General features: G+C 59.5%; 7 protein-coding genes across 7 annotated transcripts; 4 read left to right on the plus strand and 3 right to left on the minus strand.

Annotated features, from left to right (window-relative positions):
* Positions 1 to 71: 71 nt before the first annotated feature.
* Positions 72 to 5,047, plus strand: BJ171DRAFT_503176 (uncharacterized protein). Its single transcript, XM_053110847.1, has 6 exons — positions 72 to 334; positions 603 to 774; positions 951 to 1,860; positions 1,995 to 3,781; positions 3,923 to 4,052; positions 4,204 to 5,047. The coding sequence occupies exons 1-6, from the start codon at positions 243 to 245 to the stop codon at positions 4,740 to 4,742; spliced, it is 3,630 nt and encodes a 1,209-aa protein (XP_052967257.1). The 5' UTR covers positions 72 to 242; the 3' UTR covers positions 4,743 to 5,047.
* A 6-nt stretch (positions 5,048 to 5,053) lies between these two features.
* BJ171DRAFT_503178 (P-loop containing nucleoside triphosphate hydrolase protein) lies at positions 5,054 to 7,485 on the plus strand. Its single transcript, XM_053110848.1, has 2 exons — positions 5,054 to 5,365; positions 5,657 to 7,485. The coding sequence occupies exons 1-2, from the start codon at positions 5,060 to 5,062 to the stop codon at positions 7,403 to 7,405; spliced, it is 2,055 nt and encodes a 684-aa protein (XP_052967258.1). The 5' UTR covers positions 5,054 to 5,059; the 3' UTR covers positions 7,406 to 7,485.
* Positions 7,486 to 7,527: 42 nt separating this feature from the next.
* Positions 7,528 to 9,541, plus strand: BJ171DRAFT_598748 (uncharacterized protein). Its single transcript, XM_053114866.1, has 2 exons — positions 7,528 to 9,016; positions 9,140 to 9,541. The coding sequence occupies exons 1-2, from the start codon at positions 7,689 to 7,691 to the stop codon at positions 9,411 to 9,413; spliced, it is 1,602 nt and encodes a 533-aa protein (XP_052967259.1). The 5' UTR covers positions 7,528 to 7,688; the 3' UTR covers positions 9,414 to 9,541.
* BJ171DRAFT_567775 (Grap2 and cyclin-D-interacting-domain-containing protein) lies at positions 9,517 to 11,133 on the minus strand. Its single transcript, XM_053113486.1, has 2 exons — positions 10,877 to 11,133; positions 9,517 to 10,709 (listed from the first exon to the last, which is right to left on the minus strand). Exons 1-2 carry the CDS (start codon positions 11,001 to 11,003, stop codon positions 9,796 to 9,798), a joined length of 1,041 nt encoding a protein of 346 aa, XP_052967260.1. The 5' UTR covers positions 11,004 to 11,133; the 3' UTR covers positions 9,517 to 9,795.
* Positions 11,134 to 11,802: 669 nt separating this feature from the next.
* BJ171DRAFT_84383 (uncharacterized protein) lies at positions 11,803 to 12,717 on the minus strand. The gene has a single exon (XM_053115938.1). It carries the CDS (start codon positions 12,471 to 12,473, stop codon positions 11,934 to 11,936), a length of 540 nt encoding a protein of 179 aa, XP_052967261.1. The 5' UTR covers positions 12,474 to 12,717; the 3' UTR covers positions 11,803 to 11,933.
* BJ171DRAFT_474574 (uncharacterized protein) lies at positions 12,599 to 13,715 on the plus strand (the record flags this gene model as incomplete). The annotated part of the gene is made up of 2 exons (XM_053108746.1): positions 12,599 to 13,082; positions 13,663 to 13,715. 2 exons carry the CDS (start codon positions 12,599 to 12,601, stop codon positions 13,713 to 13,715), a joined length of 537 nt encoding a protein of 178 aa, XP_052967262.1.
* A 2,220-nt stretch (positions 13,716 to 15,935) lies between these two features.
* BJ171DRAFT_581387 (velvet factor) lies at positions 15,936 to 19,124 on the minus strand (the record flags this gene model as incomplete). The annotated part of the gene is made up of 5 exons (XM_053114102.1): positions 15,936 to 15,996; positions 17,395 to 17,827; positions 18,403 to 18,523; positions 18,850 to 18,900; positions 19,116 to 19,124. 5 exons carry the CDS (start codon positions 19,122 to 19,124, stop codon positions 15,936 to 15,938), a joined length of 675 nt encoding a protein of 224 aa, XP_052967263.1.
* Positions 19,125 to 20,654: the final 1,530 nt, after the last annotated feature.

The raw sequence follows: 20,654 nt of genomic DNA on the forward strand, positions 1-20,654 counted from the left end.
GGCCCCGCACGCATGTTTGCCCGGCCTCATGGCCCGCGTCTGGCCCGCGTTTGGCTCGCGCTTGGCCAGCAGCTTCGTTCTGGTCCTCGCCAAGCACATCTCTCCAGCAACTCCGGTCCCGGTCCCGGTCCCGGCCCTGTCGCTCCCGCTCTGGCAACGTGGATCAGCTCCAAGACGATCGCACCCAGGCCCGCCAAGCCGTCCTGGACCCATCTGCGGCTGCTTGTCCAGCCCGACGAGGAATGAGAGCCTGGACTCGTCCGCATGCACCCTCCGAAAGCAACCCAATGGCATTCTCCCAGAAGCCCTCACCGATCGACTCGTCGCCGAGAAGGTATGTCTGGCGGCCCGTGCTGCTTTTGCGCCAAGCGTCGGCCTTCCTGCCGTCACCGCAAGCCTCCCAGCCTGCGTGGCTCCTTCCCTTGCTTGGGCCCTCAGCAACTTTTGCGCTGTTCGGTCGGCGTGGGCTGCATTCTTCCCTCCCTCCTTCTCTCGCATTCGCCCCTTATCTCGCATCTGCCCGATCTTCATTCCACCCCTCCCACTCGACCATCCGCCTTCGCTGACATGGACTTTCCTCGGACCTCCGATTCGGAGTCCAGTGCCTACCACCCAAGCATCAACGCGCCTCCCTTTGGCGTCCCAGCTATCGAATCGCCCATCACCCAGCTTCGGCGAGGCTACATTTCGGCGCAGAGAGAACTAGACCATCGCGATGAAGAGTGTATCATAGCAGTCAAGATGTGCCAGAACATCTTGTCGGAGATGGAGGAAGTAAGTCACTCATCTCCTTCAGCTGCGACATACGACCTTCGTTTGTGTGGATGCGCACCCAATCTGTTGTGTGGATCGACGTATTTCACTTTCGGCATGCCTCAAAGGCTTATCCGAGTCGTATCGGCATCGCGTCTTTCCATCGTATCCCTTCCTGTCATCCTTCAATCTCTTAGATTGCCGATAACATCCGAGCACTCGAGTCGTCATATGTGACCGCTCTTCGTGAGGGGTCGGCGGAAGCGCTCGATCGCAGCCGCCCCGTACCGCCATTGTCGCCCATCAGCCGCGAGGTCACAACGCTCTCGGCCTCGCTCCGCGACTTGATGCAGACGCTGACAAAGTCTAACGACCAAAACACAAGCCGCCGAAAGAGCAGCGCGCCTAATCTGCAGCTGGCTCTGCTGAACCTGCCCCTGAGCATTGCAACCGACCAGCCCAGACTATCCTCGCCGCTTGCCAGTCACTCAGACGCCAACAACGACGACAACGACGATAACGACGATAACGACGATAACGACGATAACGACGAGGCCGATGAGTACGACGACGACGACGACGACGATTCGGAGGATGACATCTCCAGCTCACGACAGCACAGCGCAAAGAAAAGTACTCCGTCAGAGCAAAGCGACCACGATCGGAGCTCCTTGGGCCAGAGCATTCTTGGGCTTGACGGGTCGAGTTCGCCGCTCCAGACTCCTCCTCGCACCGAATCGCCCCTTGCGAATGAGCAGTCGGCCGTGTCCGAGAGCGGTGCGGTTCCCACGGGCCGCGGCAGCATCGTTGACAGAGCCCCGTCGGTCCGAGTGAACATCCAGGGGCTATCTCAGAAAGGCGACAAGCGCACAGGCACACACACCGATCTTCCTCCGCTCCACGGGACGGCCCGCACCGCCAAGGAACTGGACCAGCAGAACGGCTTGAGCAAGCTTGATGTCAGTCTACTCGAGTACGCGCGTTCCTTCCAGCAGAGTCTTATCGAAGCCCATGTGCATCTCAACGAAACCCTGGACATGGTCGAGTTTCTGCAGGAACAGGTGGATGGCTTGAAGGAGAAGCGTGTGCAGGATTTCGAGACCCTCAGTATGTATCTTGACAAGCCAGTCGCCCTCGCATTGCCTGGCCACGACCGCGTCGGCTCTGCCGAAGCAAAAAAAATCTTGGCCGTGGCGGCGGTTTCGGAGCCTAACTGCTCGGATCGACTCGTTGCGCTTCAGGGAAAATGGACGAGGAGATCTACAACCTCGAGATGATGCAGCAAGAATACGAGGAGCGGGTCAAGGACTTGGAGGCTACCCTGGAGAAGCGAACCAGCGAGCTCGCGCTTCTGAAAGAAACAAATGCCCGACTCAATCTCCAGGTCGAGGAGATGCACGCCAAAGAAGAGAGCATCATGGAAACCCAGGAGTACCTCAAGAACCGCCTGTCGACCCAGGTCGGCAAGGCCCAGATTACTATGTCCGCCCTGAACCGAGAAAAGGCCGAGCTGGCCCGGAAGCTGGAGGAGCAGACCCGCGAAGCCGAGCGTCTCTTGGCCGTGTGCACCTCGCTGATGCGCTACAACCTGTACCAGTCCCAGAACGAGAGCCATGTCCAGAGCCTGCTCGATATGGACGAGTCCATCTTCTCGGACGTGCCCAGGACCCTTGAGGACCAGGGCATCTTTCTGGAGAACCTCAAGGCGGCGCTCGCACACGCCCGCGGTGAGATCCGCGACCTCGAGACGGTCAAGGCTTCCCAGGCCGATGAGATCAAGGCCCTGCATGAAGAAATTGCCCGGCTCAAAGAAAACATGGCCTCGTTCGAGCTTCTCTTGAGCCAGACCCGGTCCCCCGGTCGCGAGCGGAGCGCCAGCGAAATCAGCGAGCTTGGTGTGGGCACAAACCCAACCTCGGCCTCCTCGGCATCCGATGTCCACTATGTGTCTCGTCGCCGGCACTCTGGCAAGGCTTCGAGAGGGAACGTCAGCCCGCTTACCTCGCTGTCGTACACCCGCCATCGACGCAGCTCGGGCGCTCGCAGCAAGTACGAATCCAGTGTGTCAAACGTCGAGGCTCTCAAGAAAAACCTCGTCACGGGCTTCACGCGCGAGTATCTGCAATCCGACAGCCCCAATCTTGTCTCGGAAGACCGGCGAGGCGAGCGCCTGAGCTTTGGGTCCATTTCCCTCGAGGGTCGTCGCAAATCCTCGCTCCTCAGCGTACCGCCGTCGTTGTTTGTCCCTCCAAGCTCGCTGCAGTACGCCGCTTCGGCGATGACGACCGATGACAGCGACACATCCTCGCTGAGCGACCGCTCCGAGGGCAGCCTGGAGGAAGCCCCTGTCCACGAGAATCTTCTCTCCGATGAACTCAACCGGTGGCGAGTCAAGGGCAACCGTCATAGTGATATCTTTTTCCGTGACCCGCTTCGGTCCGGTGGCCTAGGCGAATCTGGCGATCGCTCCCATCGTGCGTCGGTGCTATCGCACGGCACGTTTCGTCTGTCGGCAGCAGCCCCTGAGTCGACAGCTGCCTCCCAAGCACTTGTGCAGCGCGAGGACAAGGATACACAGACGCCGTCCGAGTGGGATGATGTTGTCGAGAAGCCGGCAGCCGCTCTCGTCACCCGCCACCGGCCGATGCAGCCGTCCATTACCGAGATCTACTACACCGAAACCTTCCTGACCACCACCACCACCACCACCAAGACCACCACCACCACACGCAAGGCCTCCGCCAAGAAGGATGCTTCCTTCCCAGCCCTGACGCCGTCCGCAAGTGCCCCGGCTCTGACCCCTGGTCTGGCTCCAGCCTCCAAGTCACCGCCGCTTCCGACCTTGACCCTGCTGCCCGCTCCACCGATGGCCAAGAGCCCCAGTGAGATCATCACCCAAGCGATCCCAGAGAGTCTCCGAGCAATGAGTCCAGAGACGCAGCCGTCAATCGGCCGTCCTCAGGAAGGCAGCTCGCGGGCCGAGGATCTGGTGCTTGAGTCGCTAACCTACACACTGATTGGTTCGTGGGTAAGTATGCAACGACCTCACTCGGTCCTTGGACATGGACATGCATCTCAGGGTATCTCGCAGGGTGCGTTCTCTGCCTGACTCGGGGCCTGATCGCCTCCCCTCCCTCCCTCTCTCCCTCCAATTCGATTGAACTTTTAGCTTCAAAAGTACAACAGGCGTGGCCGACTCTCGCGGCTTCGCTACTTCTGGGTGAACCCGTTCGCACGAACCCTTAACTGGGCCAACAAACCCCCCAACCAGGGCACCTACCACGTCGCAACCAAGACAGGTTCGTTCTGGCATCGCAGACACGGGGCTGGCGGTACTGTTGCTATCCTCGCTTCGCTGCTGCAATCCGGCGATGGCCGAGCCCTGGTATCGACGGACTGACGCTCATGCTAATGGTGCGATGCCGTCTTTCCTTTGCTGTGCCTGTGCAGCATACATTTCGGGCGTGTGTCTGCCTGAGAACATCCACGAGGCGCTTGCCGGGCCGTCGGTCCGCGACAGCGCTCCTGCCCAAGAACACGTCATCCGCATCCTGACCTCGGACAACTACGAAGTGCGCATCCTGCCCACCAACTGGTTCGACTACCACCACTGGATGCAGAGCCTCAAGTTCCTCTCCGAGAACGGCTCGCACGGCCTGCAGCCGCTGCAAGAGTCCGATATGGCTTCAATCAGCGGCAAGCGTTTCAGTCGCGGCTCGTCGTTTATCCGACGGTCGCTTCAGCGAGCCTCCAGCCTCTACTCATCTCTGCAAGGCAGCACAATCGAGGAGGAGCGGATCAAGAGCCCTGCTCTCGCTCGGTCCGGCTCGGCCATGTCCAACTACAGCCAAAGCGCCCCCAACAGCCCGCAGGGCTCGCAGATGAGCCTGAGCCGGAAGCGCAGCTGGCTCGGCAGTGCCCAGACCATCGCCTTTTCGCTGTGGAAGAGCCTGCCCATCCGCCGACCCTCAACCCCCAGCTCGCCATAGACAGCATCTTGGCCCGCGAGGCCGACACCGATCCCTAGACCATTTTTGTGATATCACCGCGCACGAGGCAAATCGCCCGCACGGACCCTTTTTGTTCCCGTTTTGCATTTCCGAGAATGAAACGCAACACCCTGCTTGCCCCCAGAGTCTCCGTGTGGGCATCCGAGGCGACCCAGAGCTGCGCGGCGCCTTCGAGGAAGCCCAGGACCATGCGCAGCAGCGGCTCATGATCAGTCACGTGTGCGTTTTCAGTCGGTCCTGATCCGTTTTCAGGCGAGGGAACTGCCCCCGCCATGACCATTGCACCGCAGCCAGCAATGATCTCCAGGTGCATCCGCCAAGCCCACCGCCAGGCCCGTCTCCAGGCCAGCGTCGCCCAGACAAGATGGATCTCGGCATGTCCGTCTCTGCTGCAGCGCGGCGTCACCCGACGGGACCGGCGCAGCGGCCCGCAGTCCAAGTCCATCGACGATCAGGTCTCGCGCGATCTCAACAACCTCGGCAGCCCAGCGTCCGCAAGACGGCCGGTAACCCCCGATGGACTGCCCATGCTGTACGCAAGACCACAAGCCCAAGCAGAACCCGTCCCGGAAAACGGCGAGACGGTGCAATCCGAGCTGAATGTATGGCGCATCGTGGTTTGCAGTGTGTGCTCCTTCGGCCTGCAACTTTGATTTTCATCGCACCTCGATCCACTCGGGCTCTGCTGTCATGCCGTGCATCTCTGTCAAGGGCCCTGAACGCTTTCGGTGCGATGGCTTCTGAAATAACCATGTCGCAGCATGAGCAGCAGGTCTCCAATCCACCTGTCCTTCTGCGCATCGAGCCTAATCCGCAGTCCTGCTCGACAGCAGCCACAGCGTACTGACAGAACCCAGAGCCTAACGACATCATATCGACTATTTGATCAACAGGTCTCGGGACGAGAGCAGTTCCTGTCGCTTGGTGTCCATCCGCAGATCGTCGACTCGCTCATGGCCAATTTCGCTGTCGAAGCTCCCACGGTCTGCCAGCGAGACATCATCACTGGCATCCTGGCTCACAAGGACATGATCATCGACGACGGAACGGGCTCCGGCAAGACTCTCGGCATCGTTCTTGCCATCCTTTCGAAAAAGTATCAGCTCGACCTCTTCCGGAGCGGCGTGCTTCGCCGCTCGCCATCGGGCCCTGGGTCCACCCGCGGCAGCTCGGATCAACAGCACATTGCCGCTCTGATCGTCGTGCCCAACCGGGATCTGGCTTTCCAGATCTACAATTGGTCGAGGACCCTGTGCGCACACGTACCGGACGCCGAATGGAACAAGACCATGCAGTGCGTCATTCCGGGCGTTGACATGGCCGATCAAATCAAGCTGCTGCAGTCAACTGGCTTTCCCAAGATCCTGGTCGGCACTGCAAACCGGCTTTATCAGCTGACGCAAGAGCCATCGATCCAATTCGACTGGACACATCTGCAGACCATGGTACTCGACGAAGTGGACGAGCTGGTGCGGCCGCCCAAGCGCCGAGAGTTCCGCGCTTCCCACAACATCCGCAAGACGCATCCGCTCGCGAGCGAACTGCTGATCGAGGGCATCCTCAAGATACGCCGACAAGACGAAGCTCTGGACGTCAAGATGTTCCAGAGCCGGACGGTTGTTGACTCGGCTGGCCGCGTCGAGCTGGCTCCATCGATCCGGAAGAAGCGACTACAGCTCGTCGCTGTGTCGGCCTCGACCAACTCCGAGATGCGCACGGAGCTTGTCAAGGAGAGAATGTGGATGATGAACCCGATTCGCCTGCCGCTCGACCCAAACCCGTCCACCAAGGTCGTCGGCCCCGAGACCCTCCGGCATCATGCCGTTGTGATTGATTCCCACGGCACGCCGCACGATCTCGACATGGACCGGTTGTATCAGGACCCTGCCGACGACAACAACGACAGCCCGGCACCCCGGGACCGGGATGTGCCTGCGACTATGCCGACGATGGACGCCCTCGAGGCCCTTGCATCGATCTGTCACGCACAAAAGATCGAGAAGGCCTTCCTGTTTGTATCGCCGCAAGCCAAAGTGCAGGTTATCACTAGCTTTTTGAACTCGCTTGGTATGGACGCCCAGCCGCTTTCGAACCAAGCCGATTATCTTGATTCGGTTCGATATCTCCCAAGTACTGTGACCTCTCGCGAGGATGGAAACCCTGCTCCGCTCAACGTTGCAGCGACCCAGGTGGTGGCCGAAGCCTCTCCTGCCGATGTCGAGCTTGCATCGGGCGAGCCACAGACCACGGAAACGACACCACCGACGACTGTCGCTTCGCAAGCCGAGACATCGATCGACACCCCATCGCCGGTCCGAAAGCCGACTCTGGCTCCTTCGTCGGCCCGGACACCGACGACTGCGACACTCCAGCGCCGTCGCCGACAGACCCGCATCATTGTCGCAACAGAGTTCGAGGCCCGTGGTGTCGACATTCCCGATGCAACTCACATCTTCATCATGACCGTGCCGCGCAACACCTCCAGCTATCTGCAGATGGCGGGTCGGGCAGCACGCTTTGGCCGCCGTGGCTCTGCGACCACAATCTTGCCCGAGCACGCAATGGCCAGCGGAATGCGGCCCATATACCGGTTCCTGAGGTCGTCCATCACTCCCGTCCTGAACGTCCCGCGCACACAGTAAATGTGGTGTGCTCGGAGATCCCGAACGGGACACTGTTATGCTTTCGTCATCAAAATACAACTCAAAAGTCCTTACATTTCCACAGCCATGTCCAATTCTTGATTTGTACACCATCGCCTGTCAATTTGGAAGATTGCTGGTGGGCTTGTGGTGGCACCCCATCCGCCCTGGTCTGCTCGCGAATGACCTGGGCTTGATTTTTCTTCAACCAGCATCGACTTGTCTGGTCGCATCTCCATCACCCGCCCCGCAGCCGGGGGCCGACCGATCGATCGACCGAGCCATGCCGTTCGGACAGAAGCGACAGCGCGAGGCGCCGTCCTCCTCGCATCATCCGGCCGTGGCTTCTGGCGAGGTCGTCGACGAGACCGCCCACGACCTGGCTGACATCTCGCTCTCCAAGAGGTCGGCGACCGACCAGGATGTCGAGCGCAAGCTCTCGCAGATCGCGCTGCTCGAACGGACTCCGTTGCGGCCGTCGATGCATCCGCTGTGGAATCTCGCTCCATCACAGGCGGCTGCAGGCCAACATCCGCTTCGGCCCGGATCGCCGTGGACGGTCTCGGGGGCCGTCGGTGTTGCGCCCGAATCATCTGCCGAAAGCCTTCGTCACCTCAGCGAGCGCAATCCGCCAAGGCCTTCTCGGACCGTTGCTGCGACGGCCCTCACAGCGCCATCGCCCGTCTCGCCTGCGCTGCCCTTCATCTCCCCCAGCGGCGCATCCATTGCACCCGCTTCGCCATCCGCCCTCCTGCATCCAGAGACATCCAGACCTATATCCATGACCAGCAGCGGCCCGTCCTCGTCGTCGTCACTGCCCAGCTCCCTTGCCTCCATGGAGGAGCTGCAAGCCGCCCTGCCTCGGTCCCCGCATCCTCTAGCGGCGCTTCCAGCACGAACCGTCGACCGACAACTCGAGCAGTCCCTGACGATGCTCCGGTGCCTGGGCATCTCTCATGAACTGACACCCTCAGGCTATTGGAGCGGCCTGCCGCCGCCGCCATCGGATGCCGATACCAATGAGAATGCCAGCACTAGTGCCAAAGCCGATACCAAACGAGACGCCTTCGGTGCTTTCCCGGCGGTCTCTCCGACCTCTCCCCGATCTCAGTTGCTGCATGTAGCAAGGGCCGCATCGGACCAGCGGCGGAACTTCCGGATCGACACATCCTTGGGGCCAAGAGGTCCCGTAGCAACTCCAAGCTCGTCGCCAGTGGAGTTTCGTCCCAGCGCTGGCTCTAGCTCCGGCTTCAGCTTTCTCTCACCCGCCTCGGGTCTGCAAGTCCCGTCGATGTCACCACCATCCACATTCAGCCGTCGCGGTTCCATCGGGTCGCCGCCGATCCAGCGCTCGGCGAGTACCATCGCTGCTGAAGCATCCCCTCAGCGATCCAAGCCCAGATCCAAGCCCGGTCTCAAAGAAAAGCTCATCTTTGAACGCAAGACCCTCAACAAGACCATTTCGTCGGCTCCGAGTCGCCCCGCGACGCTGCCTCACCGCATCCATCATCACCACGGCGGCGATCGGGACACCGTCCACCTCTGGACCAAGACGTACCGGCCACTGCGGATACCGAGTGTCTTGCTCACCCCGGCCGGGTCGTATCTCTGGTAGGTTTGCGATGCGACATACGTCGAGTGGAATTCATGGCCAGGCTGATACTCATATGCGGCGCATCTCAAGCCATATCGGGATTCCTTCCGCTGAATTGATCAAGTGTCGCCTCTTCCCAGGTCCGGTCGCACCCCGCAGCTGAACCCAGAGCAGGCTCAAGTTGTGCTCTACCGGGCGCCGGGACTGTCTGGTCTCTTGGCACCCACCAGTCCGCCCGAACATAGCATGCCGCATCTTCCCGAGCAACTCAGCACCGAGTCCCGGACAACCTCGATAAGCTCGATGATTACAGAAGTCGTTCCGCTCGCCAAAGCCGACGAACTCTTGAGCTCGCTCGACGACGATGTTGACAATGGTGATGCCGTGCGGGGGCCTCAGATGGATCTGGACTGAAAGCGATGATGCCCTCAACGCCTGCGCCGAATACGCCTGTCACGAGCAGCAGCACGGGCGAATCTACGGCGTGCAGTTGAAACCGCCGCAGAATTGGATGAAATACAGCCATGTTTTTGGACCCTGCGCTCATCGACCGTTTCAGCGGGTACTTGATTGTGGCCCCAAGGGACAGCGGCACTGGTGATATTACCAAGTATGTGTATCCAAGCAAGCATATAGACTAGCAAGGATACCTGGTTGCTCTGGTTGCCCTGAGCAAGCTCCGATTCTCAGGCACTCGAGCGTGGTTTGCCATCTACCGCTCAAAGTAGGCTTGGGCGCTCGACAGGCTGGGGTAGTGTCGGCGCTCTGGCAGGATCACTGGCAGGCAGATGGGCTACTACATCGTCCGCACCGATTCGAGGACCTTGTGCAATTGCGTCCCGCACAGACCGAACCAGGTGGCCGCAGCAGTATCAACGTGGGCCTTGGAGGCCGTCATCATGTCGCTTGCTAGCTCGACGATGGCTTCGAGTGACTCCACAAGACCCGGCCGATCGACGGGCGAGATGAGCAGCACACTTGAGATCTCGTCCAGTTGGCTGACCAAGGCGGAGGTTTTATCGACGAGGGAGTCCATCCACTCGATGGTATCGGTCGCAGGCACAGAGGGCGGCGTCTGCGCCAGGATTTTGGTGAACTTTTTAAGCAGCATCTTGGACGAGTTGAAGAGCTTGAGGGTCTGTTGGACAATCTCGCGGTCCTCGGGAGCGATGAAGGTGGGCTCGTCAAAATCAAAATCAAAATCATCGTCGTCGCCTTCGTCGTCGTTGGTGCCGCCATCGACATCGGCATCGGCATCGTTGTCAATGGGCTTGGCCTGGTCGGCGCTGTTGTCCAGCGACGTCTGGATCTCGGCCGCCACATCGTCAAAGATCTTGATATCGGCCTCGATGGCCAGTTTGCAGCAGATCGCATTCGACAACGGCACGGCTTTGATGAGCTCGCAGTTATCCCAGACTCGTCCAGTCGAGGTGAGGTATCCGGCCGCCCGCAAATTCGCCTCGAGGTCCCGTGGATGCTCGACAAAGGTGTTCAGAAGGGTTGCAAAGCTGACCACGACGGTGCTGGTGGCCGACCGCAGACGCTTGGTGACGTTTCTTCCGAGGCCGAGCGGGACCGACTCGACGGTGGCAACGAGATGGGTCAGCGCCTGCTTTGCAGTCTCGCATATCGAGGCAGTCTCCCGAGATTTGCCGTTGGCGGAGAGAGCCAGCCGCGTGGTGGTGTGAGAGAGAAGCGTTGCAGATTTCTCTGTGTGTTCGCAGAGGCGGGCCGAGTCAGCTCACATCGTATCCATCAGCCATCACGGGTCGTTATCGCGATCGGCGCCTGTAGCCAGATGCCAATACATATGCGACGCCACGACTCTGAGAAATGGTCGTATCGGGGCGGAAAACAGGCACCAGAGCTGGCCGTACCGATTTCGGCCTTGAAATCTTGCTCCTTGAAAGACTGGAGGCTCGAGCCGGTCGCCGGATTCAGCTGCCGCAGGTCGGCGATGTATGCCAGGGCGAGATCCAGCAGGGTGTTCAGGGCGGCGTCCATTTTGGGTTGTATCAGAGAGGGAATAGACTCGGGCTGTTGTGCGGTGTGGTGCTGGCGGGGACGATCTTGACCTGGCTGTCTGCTGGCCTCGGGCGGATGCGACTTGATCCCTCGCTGGCGCAGACTCAGGATCAAGAATGGATTTGATGTTGGGTGTCTGAGCAAAAGAAAAACGCCACGTGATGCATGATCGCCGATGGCGCTGGCGGGACAGCAACCCAGCCGCCTCATGGATTGCGCTGGGGTGCTGGAGAGCAAGCCGAGCCCGAGAGACGCAGCAACGCGAGGTGCCTGTGGGGATCTGGATGGTCGAGGGATATGGGTGCTTCTCTGTTATGCGATGCGATGCATGCAATATGCAATATGCAATATGCACCTGAGTTCATAACGGACTGCCCACGCTTGTGCGGGCGTTCACAACCAGACTGACCGGGTGACTTCCAGAAAGCACAGTATATTCGGGCGAAAACGGGACCCACTTCCATTCGGTAACATAGTCTGTTATGATCTGCATCCGACAGCTATACAGAATCCAAGGGAGCGCCTCGGCAGCCTCTGAGTGAAGACCACGGGTCGCTCTCCGTCTCCACAATCGACCTGCACACGATGGCCATGTTGCGCGCCGCACTGATGCCTCGATTCCATGCCGCTGCGGTTGTCTCGACATCGGGCGGCGATGGAGGGTCGTGAGCGAGAAGGACCATATATTGGACGCTGGAAGAGGACTGCTTGGCTGGCCAAAAGCCCCGCTGGGTGGGCAATGTCGTCGACGACCTCAAGCATAGCATGGACTGCGAGATTGCTTTGACGGACGGCCTGCGGGCTCGCGAGGGCTGGCTTGGGAAAGCAAGAGGCTAATTCCAGCGGATCCACGAGGATAGCGACCAGCTGCCTGGTCCTGCTTCTGGCCGATCGGGTTTGTTGTGTGCTTCAGCCTTCTGCTGCTCCTGCAGCAGAGACTTCCAGTGCGCTAGCTCGTCTTCCAGTCCACCCAGTCTCTCTGCCGCTTCGAGTTTGTGCTCGGCCTTCTCCAGCCGGGTCCAGACGTACTTGAGGGTGATCAGCGTCAGGGACGAGTATGCCAGGAACTGCGAGAGGGGGCGGCCGTACTTTTGCGAGAACGTCAGCTGTTCCTCGGGCAGGGTGTAGATGGTTCGCCGGATAGATGATCGAGGTGCCGGAATGGCGTGTCGCAGGGCTCGGGTGATATGTGCAGACATGGGTGTGTGCTGGGCTTGGATGTCGAGGAGGGACGGATGCTTGGGGACGCAGGCCAGGACGATCAGAGATCGGGGAGACTCGATCAGATCCGCCGCGGCGTCGAGCCTGCGACTTTTGGGCTGCCTGTTCCGACGCACAGGCTTTGGCTTTGGCTCTGGCTCGATCAGACAATCCCTCGCCAAACCCACACCGATCGCAGCAGCAACAGCAGCAACAACAACAGCACCGCCTGCCGCCCGCAAGACCCATCCGATTCTCGCCAGCCGCTTCCTGGTTCAAGACACTCAGTTCGGCGTGAAGCTGCCATTCCAGTCCCGTCGCGGCCTTCGTCTTCTGTCCTATAGCCGAAAACTCAAATACCGCTCTTGTCAGCCATGAGCTCTTCAAGACTCGGATCGACCTTCCTCGGCAGCATCGCTCGCACCACAACCCGGTCTCGGCACTCTGCTCGGCTCGCCACGCTGCAGACCCGGCGTGGATATGCCCTGCCTACTGAGATGGCCCCACCAGACGGCACCAACCTGCGCGGCTGGGCTCTGATCGTCCATCGTTCGAAGCAGGGTGCCGAGTTTGTGTACAAGTTCCGGTCGAGTCTCTTCACAGTCATGCTCTGGATGATCACGGGCTCACTGGCGCTGGAGCTTCGCTGGATCCGGGCGGATGTGCATGAAGAAAAGGAGCTTGCCGACCTGAAGGAGCGCAAGCTGCAGGCCGAAATCTCAGAGATCCGAGCACAATGCGATCCCGAGTACCGAAATGCGCTCGAAGCCGCTCGCCAACAAGAGGCGATGCAGCGGCTAATCAAGCAGCAAGAGTTGCAGGAGCGGATCCGACAGAGCCAGGCCAGACGGGAGCAAGGTTAGCCTATGCTGGTCGAGGGAGAACCAGTGGACTGTGTGTGGATATCATCACCAGGACACCATGTCCACGAACCGATTCGATATTGCAGATGCCTCACCGTCCCGATGCATTCTCTCTGAACGCGGGGTGCTGTGTCTTTCGGCCGTCGAGACGGATGCAGTTTGCGGAGACTCTGAAACTCGGCTAACATCGCGTCCTGTTCTCGTCCGCGTCTTTCGATCGATCCCAATCCCAATCCCAATCCCGATACCAGACAAACCAGCCGGGCCCTCTGCAAGCACCGAGTCATCTCCGGCAGCGCAAATCAGAATCTACTAATGCGGGGCACATATCGTACTCTCTCAGATAGGCAGCCATGGCCGGCTTGTCAGCATATCGATGAGACGGCCGTGTCTCCTGTTGCGGCTCGGCAGCAACAAGCCAAGCAATTCGTAGTAATCTGCTCTGCACACTTCCTTCCAGACAGCTCAAATAGACCGAACTCTGTTTTTGCAGTGCCCGATTGTAACTTGTCCAGTGACAGAGAGGGCAGGAGAGGGAAAACATGCATCCTATCTGACTGCTCCGTGTGCTCCAGCCATCAACACCTCCACCTCTACCCTCTGGCTCCCGGCCCTGGCTGCTGTCTAAATACATTCATGGCAACTAAGTGTTACCTTGGACTCACTTTATCATTCGGAAACCCTTGTCCGGGACCATTTTTGTTGTCCGCGAGCGCTAGAAGCGTCTGGAGCACTTTGGCGCTTCCCGACCTCCCGACACCCACAGTTGCGAGTGCATCCTTGGCCCACTGCTGGCGTGCTTGTAGATAGCCTCTGGCAGCACCAAATAATGTGCTCGAATACTATTTTAAGCACTGTGTACATCCCAGGACCACAAAAGCTGTCGCTGTCCCGAAGCGTTCCGGTGGCTTGCTCGACACTGCGATCGTGCGCACCGGATAGTCCAGCCGATCGAGCGAGCATATGTACGCCAGTTCTGCATCGCCATACTCATCTTGGGCTACAGGAGATCGACATGTAGAACATCTTCCGCTCCCAGCCAGGCTGGCATACTGTCGGACGGTGTCGGGATGGGTGTGAGCACTGCAAGCGAGCGAGCGAGCGAGTCAGCAAACGGGGCGTGAGGCGCAGCCGTTGGTGAGCAGTCTCCCCAATACCACACACCGACCAGATCGCCTCTGCCCCGGACAGCCTGAACCTGTGGCGGATCCATGCAGGTCATTATGGCTTTGATGCTGGTGGCCGTGTGCTGCCACAGAGGAGCTGCGGCTGGTTGACTGGCTGGCTGACGGACTGGCTAGCTGGCTGGCTGGCTTGGCCGCCTGGATCCCAATCTGCAGAGATCCGTGGGAGTACTCGACGCCAGCGCCATCGGATTCCCTCGGTCCCCAACCCTTTCGCCTATCGAAGCAATACATATCCTGAGCCGTCCAGCGTGGACCGCATGTTGCCAACCAGTGTTATTGGCATCACGGGAACAGACGCATGGTATGGACAGCTATCACCAACAACATTTTGATCTTGACCATCGATGCCACTGCTACCCTCAACTAGTCGCAACCTCATGTAAGTGCGTGAATATCGAGCCCACATTCGCTTTTTTTTTGGGGGGGGGAACTAGACCGACGACGCTGGTGATATGGCCCGTGTGTGCTTTGTCTGAACAGCGGTCACCTGGTCCTTTTGTTGGACGAAAGGGGGATCCACATACACTATGACGCATCACCTGGTGGCCAATGAGACGAGCCCGGTTTTGCCCGTCGGTGTTATAGTGATGTGAACCAATTGAGTTGCACGGATTTATCCCTTGGGTGGGGTCCGGCCGCCGATTCTGCGGTTTGTTCCCAGCGGCTCGTTGATGGACACGGCTCGCCGAGCACTGCAACGCCCTCTGCGCTCCTCTTCTTGCTCCTCCCCCGACGGCTCTCTAGTCGAGATAGTGCCCTTGGACAGCCCTGGCAACCCGCTCAAGATGAACTCACTCGAGCCCTCCTGATCGCCGTCTGCCTCCACACCACGAGGACCCCTGGGTTATGGGCTGTGATTCGATCGATCGAGCAAGGCTGCTCCGACATGCTGCGCCTGGTCAGCCCGTTCTGGTCCTCATACAGCCGTGGCGTGTCAAGTTGCCCCAGATTTGCTTGGGCTCGTCCTGCCGCCGTCTCTCTTCTTGGATCGGCAACGGCCGTGTTGAGGGTCTCCATTTGCAACCGTGCTCCACTATACGTCCAATCGCCTCTGCCTCATTACTCCACATCCTTGCAGCGCCGCACCATCCCATCTTCATATTGTCGCATCGCCGTATTGTTGCATCGCCGCAGCCTGCGCTGCTGAGCACCGCCAGCAAGGCGGCAGGTATCCGATGGCTCTGAGCTGCTCTTGGGAGGGCGGCAGAGTGTCTGTCGGATGCCGAGTCGTTGAGGGGAGCCTGTTTGCTGCCCCTGGGCACGAACGATGCGAGCCTCTATATTGGGCTGGATACAGGATGCTGGGTGCCGGATAACAAATATGCATAAAAAAGCGGAATGCAAATCGCGGGTTGTGGCTGCTGGTGGCTCACCCAAGTTCTCTGTTGCTGCGTCGATCACGGCTGCATCAAAGCCGGCCGATGCTTTCGCTAACAACAGTCTGACCGCAAATGTTGGGCTCGACGATGGAGTAGGGCTTGATGAGATGGGCTTGATGTGCGCTTTGTTTTCGATTCTGTCTTTCTCTTGGAATAGGTATCGGGTGAGCAGGGCTTGCTCTGGACACCAAGTGCCCCGACAGCCAACTCGACAGTGCTTGTGATCGTCTATGATCTCGGCTCCTGGAAGTATCCTCCTTCTCGGACAAATGTACTGCAATTCTACACGACTGCTCTGACGTACTGGCTGATAGGTCGCGAGGCTGCGGAAGCTGGGAGGTATCTGTAGGGGCATGTGTGCAGCGAGTTAGCTGCCTGTCTGTTCCAGCTGCTGTCTGCTCCACTCTAGCATCAGTCGTCTCGATTGTGACGAGCGACCGAGTGAATGGGCGAGGCCTGGTCCGACGGACGTAGGGTGGATCGAAAGGAGTATAGAACGTCCAAGAAGAACATCGGCAGTAATGGACAGTAGCGAACGAACGAACCGCAGCGATACGGCGGGCAAAGCAGAGAGATTGGGTGACGACGTGGGCGGCCGCAAATCGTCAGAGAGACGACAGCGGCTGGAGAGTGGAACGCTTTTTTCCTTCCCTTGGCGAGCCTAACGACTTTACCGACCCTCCAAGCAGCAGACGCTCGCCACTTGACTCCAAGGAGCTCGCTCATCCCCCCCTTTCAACCCGCATCGACAACGCACTAACCTTTGCCCGAACAAGGGCTCATCTTGGCTCGCTTGGCAGGGGCTTGAGCGGGACGTTGCGTCTCCGCATTCGCTCCTCCTTCACCGGTTGGACCTTTCGGACGATTCGGACCACGCCTTGATCGACCAAGTATCGAGTCAGCGGCGTGATCTCTGGAAGTGGAGGGGCATTGCCGAGTCAAGACAACGATGGAGCCGGTGGTTTCGAGGAAGTTGGCAGGCAGCAGCGATGTGAGAGGCAGCAGAGCAAGTGCGATGGTAAGAAACACGTCCGTCAGATCGTCGATATGACATCATTATGACAAACCAGCAGCAACATCGCCAACCGCGGCCACCGATCCAGGCGAGCGGCTCCATTCTGTTTGACGCTCTTCTCGCCACTACCCCACACATTCCCCTCGTGCCGAGCAGCATGCTCCTGCTGCACTGCCCTTGCGTCTCCACCAGCGCCAAGAGCTTGAATCCCGCAAGCCAACCAAGTTACGTACTTGCCATGCCCGGAAAGGTTCTCCAGCTGTGCGATGTGAATACCTCCGACAGGATCGAGGTGAGCACGACGGGACATGGACAAGAGCTGTGCCTGTGATATCAAATGGCGGGATACCGGTTATCGCCACCAGGGACAGGTGAGCAGCGGTGAAGGTGGAGAGAGAGAGAGAAGACGTTCGGGGTCAGAAACCAAGCACAATGAGCCGCTGTACGAGCAAAGTATACTGACACCCGTAACGCGGCTCGCCTGACCAGCGGGCATGCGCCGTGACTGCTGCACACAACTCGCAATCCTGGAACTGCAGACCGATCCTCCTATCGATGTTGAGCAGCGGCAGTTGCCTCCGGAAGACACAAACGAACAGTCTCGCTCCAATGCACTTCTGCCCTCCATCCACCAGAGGCCTGAGCCAGCAATGCCCCTTGTCTCGACCGCACAGCCCGACTCTCACACAACGACCCGTCAGCTGGCGAGCATGGAACGTAACGTACAAATGCAGATCCACAAGCGTGAATTGCAGCCGGAACGACCCCTCCATGCGGACGCACAGGTTTCCAAAGACAAAGAAGACGCCCATGGCCTGGTCAAGTCCTCGAGCAAAGTAACTGGGCGACACGAGACTGCCAAAGAGCGTTGTGATGGCTCTGGTAGCGTTGCGATCGCGGCTCCGGTTCCCGCGGCTCTGTTCGTCCGAGTTGGTCTCTGCAACAGAAGAAGGTGGGCCTTCGAGAGCGGTAGGATCGTGGGGTGACGGGTCAAGCGGCGCAGGATTCAGTGCATTGGATGTTGGTCTCGAGGTATTGCGCGGCTGGTTGAGTTGGCTGGAGTGCTCGGGAGTTGGCATCCGCTGTTGATATTCGGAACGGTCTCCTTGATGATCCTGCAGCTCAAGTGACGGCCGAGGGCTTGCCGACTCGGACGAGTCTGGAGATGCCGAAGCAGAGGCAGAGGACCATCTTGCGGCAGGACTGGAAGTGGACGATATGGCCGGGATCGAAGAATCAATGCGAAACTGAGAAAGGCCAGGCACAGAGTCAGCCGGCCTTGGTGGCGAAAATATTGTTGTGAGATCTTGAGTTCCGTCGGCGGAGAAGAGCCTGGCATGGACGACGAAGCTGCTGGCGACGGCGAGAGCATCTGTGCCTCCTCTGTGGGCGACACAGGGCCGAGACAAGCCAGATGATAGAAGATTGACGATTGGAGGACGGATGATGTTAGAGGATGGTAAACGATGATAGGAGATGGTGGACGTGGAAATCGGAGGTAAGAGGACAAGAAGCCCGTCGACGCAAGAATGTACTCGCGGTGTTGGTTGTTTGGCATCAGAGAACAAGCCAGTTCCGGACCGCTTATTGACAGTCTTCGATCAATTGATGCTGTCTCTCCTCACAACCCAAGGCCCATCGACGCTATGCGTCAAATCTTGGCAGGTACCGATCGAAGCGACCCAGGGATCGATGCAGCAGACCCAAGAGCTATTTACCCTTTGATCTCCTTACCGTCGCCGGTAATGTACGAAAGCTGCAGCACCGGGACAGGATTTATCGGGCGGCCCGATACTGTGGTAACATAGCCGGAAGTGCGAACGTGCTCTGGCTGCTCCAGAATTCTAAGCTTATACTGTATCGGATAGACAATTGTCGCAAAACAAAATGCAACGGTCGGGCGTTAGTACTGCCTCACCCCTCATCGCCGCGACCGCTTCAGACCATCAACACTCCATGATCGCCAGGGCCAACGCCAATGTCAGGATGGAGCAGCAGGCAGCAGGCAGCAGGCGGTCGCATGGGATCCACATTCCGGCGAAAACGATATGCGATTGTCCGCGAGGAGGCAAGCAGAACGCCGTTGGAGTGGACAGACGAGGCAATTGAACAATGCCGCGACAGCGATCATATGTAGACACTGACTGCATATTGCCGAGCCAGATGGATATGGACACTTACCATGGATATGATTGTCCAGGAACAGGATACGACGGCAGCGATCGAGGAGGCCTAATCGAGAGGCAAGTTGGGTAGTAAGGCTAGTGGGGCAGGAGCCGAAAGTTGAGTCCGACGAGAGATCTGGGACGACTGGGTCGGGAGCCCAATAGCGAGCCTCTATATACCATTGGGGGTATTAATGGCACCGGGCGCTGTGGTGCCGCGGCATCGCGCAAGGCTGCAGCAGAACACCCCGGATACCAACAAGCGAGCGAAGGCAGCGCAACCAAAGCCATGGAGGCTCGAGCTGAAGCTGAGGTTGAGGTGTGCAGCGGTGCCGGATATTTACGCTGGAGAGCAGGAAGCGAGCGTACCTCTCGGGTGAACAGGAACGGCGGACGAGGGCTTTGATGGTGCGATCCAAAAGCGTGGGCCAGGAGCAGGCGATGCGGTTGGGCGGGAGCGACAGGGACGAGATGGCGATGCGACAAGGCGGCGATCAGCAGAGATGCTGCTCAGCACAAGACGATGTTCCCGACGATGCAAGGCGACAGGGCGATAGCGCTGCAGATGGGCGGAGAGCAGGACGCCGGGAGGTGCAGACACGCAAGCGACAGGTCGAAGGGCGCCTGGGGAGCGGCCCCAACAGCAATTCCCCACCACAGACGCGGCGATTGCGCATCGGCCCACCGGGCGGCAAGCCATCGGCGACACAGGCAACGGCATGGACAGAATCAGCATCGCCAAGGTGCAAACAGAGCCGACAGAACCGACAGAACCGACAGAACCGACGGAATCAACAAGCACCAGCGCTAGCACAGTATCGACAGGCGCTGACAGCATCCACTAAAGCTGTGGGCTGGAAAATGGTAAGCCCCGCCAGCATCCGCGTGTAACCGCGAGGGATTGGCCCGCCTGGGCCCTTTGCCGCGGCCAGCCAATAGGCTCGGCTCTTTTTATCCACGTCCGCCACTCAGAGCCAGAGCGGTTTGCCCCTCTGGATTGGGCCGGCCCTGCGATGGCGCGCCGCTGCGTGAATGGGGCACGGGTCCGCTTGCTAGCCCTGGTGCGGGTGAGCGCGGATCCCGAGAGCGGACCGCCTCCGCCGCTGCTGCCGCCGTAGCTGTTGCTGCCGTCGATGCTGGTGGTGAATGTGTGGTTATCCCCCTCATCGATGTCGCTGATACGGCCCGATGCCCACGTTGATGCCGCACCGCTGCTGCCGACAGCGTTGTCCTCTGTCTATCCCTCCGACACCCATATCGACATGCCTGGCCCGTGTCATTCCATGCCGCCGACGTGCACGGACAGCGGCGTCGTACCACCGTGTGCACCTGGTTCGCGGGCAGCGGCCGCTGGTCACAGTCCCGCCGGTCTTTGGCACAACCCAGCTCGCCGCCGAGAACGTGGCCTCGCTCATGAGACCGGCCCGCAGATCCCAGTGCAGACGCTCGAGGCATGTTCTTCGAGACGATCGCTGCCCCTCATGGCGACCATGCGACGCACTTCCGTCGTGGGCAGCATCCGCAGGACCATCGCCCAGCGTTTCTGCGGATGCTTGGCGCCATGGCAAAGCGCCATGGCGAAGCGGCTCCGCTGCTGCTTTGGTCATCGTGGCGGCCTGGCATCGCCGTCCGGGAGTCAAAGGCGCCAAGCGGGTTCCTCCGCTGGATCCCGGTGTCAGCAGTGCGCCCGGCGATGCTGACGAGCAGATTTGCAGCGGCTGTCTTGGGACTGGGATGCTCAGACGAAAGTCGACGTCGCCAGCGGCGGTGCATCTGCGACAAGCGACCAACCATTTGCTACCAGCGGGCACGGACAACTGA

The sequence above is a fragment of the Polychytrium aggregatum genome, assembly GCF_025602895.1.
Source record: "Polychytrium aggregatum strain JEL109 chromosome Unknown BJ171scaffold_16, whole genome shotgun sequence".
Lineage (NCBI taxonomy): Eukaryota > Fungi > Chytridiomycota > Chytridiomycetes > Polychytriales > Polychytrium > Polychytrium aggregatum.

Excerpts from the sequence above, each read along its gene's own strand:
- BJ171DRAFT_503176 (XM_053110847.1), top strand. The coding sequence starts at position 243 with ATGAGAGCCTGGACTCGTCCGCATGCACCCTCCGAAAGCAACCCAATG. Across the intron at positions 335-602 it reads ATCGACTCGTCGCCGAGAAG|TGCCTACCACCCAAGCATCA; the intron begins GTATGTCTGGCG and ends TTCGGAGTCCAG. Across the intron at positions 775-950 it reads TCTTGTCGGAGATGGAGGAA|ATTGCCGATAACATCCGAGC; the intron begins GTAAGTCACTCA and ends TCAATCTCTTAG.
- BJ171DRAFT_598748 (XM_053114866.1), top strand. The coding sequence starts at position 7,689 with ATGCCGTTCGGACAGAAGCGACAGCGCGAGGCGCCGTCCTCCTCGCAT. Across the intron at positions 9,017-9,139 it reads CCGGCCGGGTCGTATCTCTG|GTCCGGTCGCACCCCGCAGC; the intron begins GTAGGTTTGCGA and ends GCCTCTTCCCAG.
- BJ171DRAFT_567775 (XM_053113486.1), bottom strand. The coding sequence starts at position 11,003 with ATGGACGCCGCCCTGAACACCCTGCTGGATCTCGCCCTGGCATACATC. Across the intron at positions 10,710-10,876 it reads AGATTTCAAGGCCGAAATCG|AGAAATCTGCAACGCTTCTC; the intron begins GTACGGCCAGCT and ends GCGAACACACAG.
- BJ171DRAFT_84383 (XM_053115938.1), bottom strand. The coding sequence starts at position 12,473 with ATGGGTCTTGCGGGCGGCAGGCGGTGCTGTTGTTGTTGCTGCTGTTGC.
- BJ171DRAFT_503178 (XM_053110848.1), top strand. The coding sequence starts at position 5,060 with ATGATCTCCAGGTGCATCCGCCAAGCCCACCGCCAGGCCCGTCTCCAG. Across the intron at positions 5,366-5,656 it reads CGGTGCAATCCGAGCTGAAT|GTCTCGGGACGAGAGCAGTT; the intron begins GTATGGCGCATC and ends TTTGATCAACAG.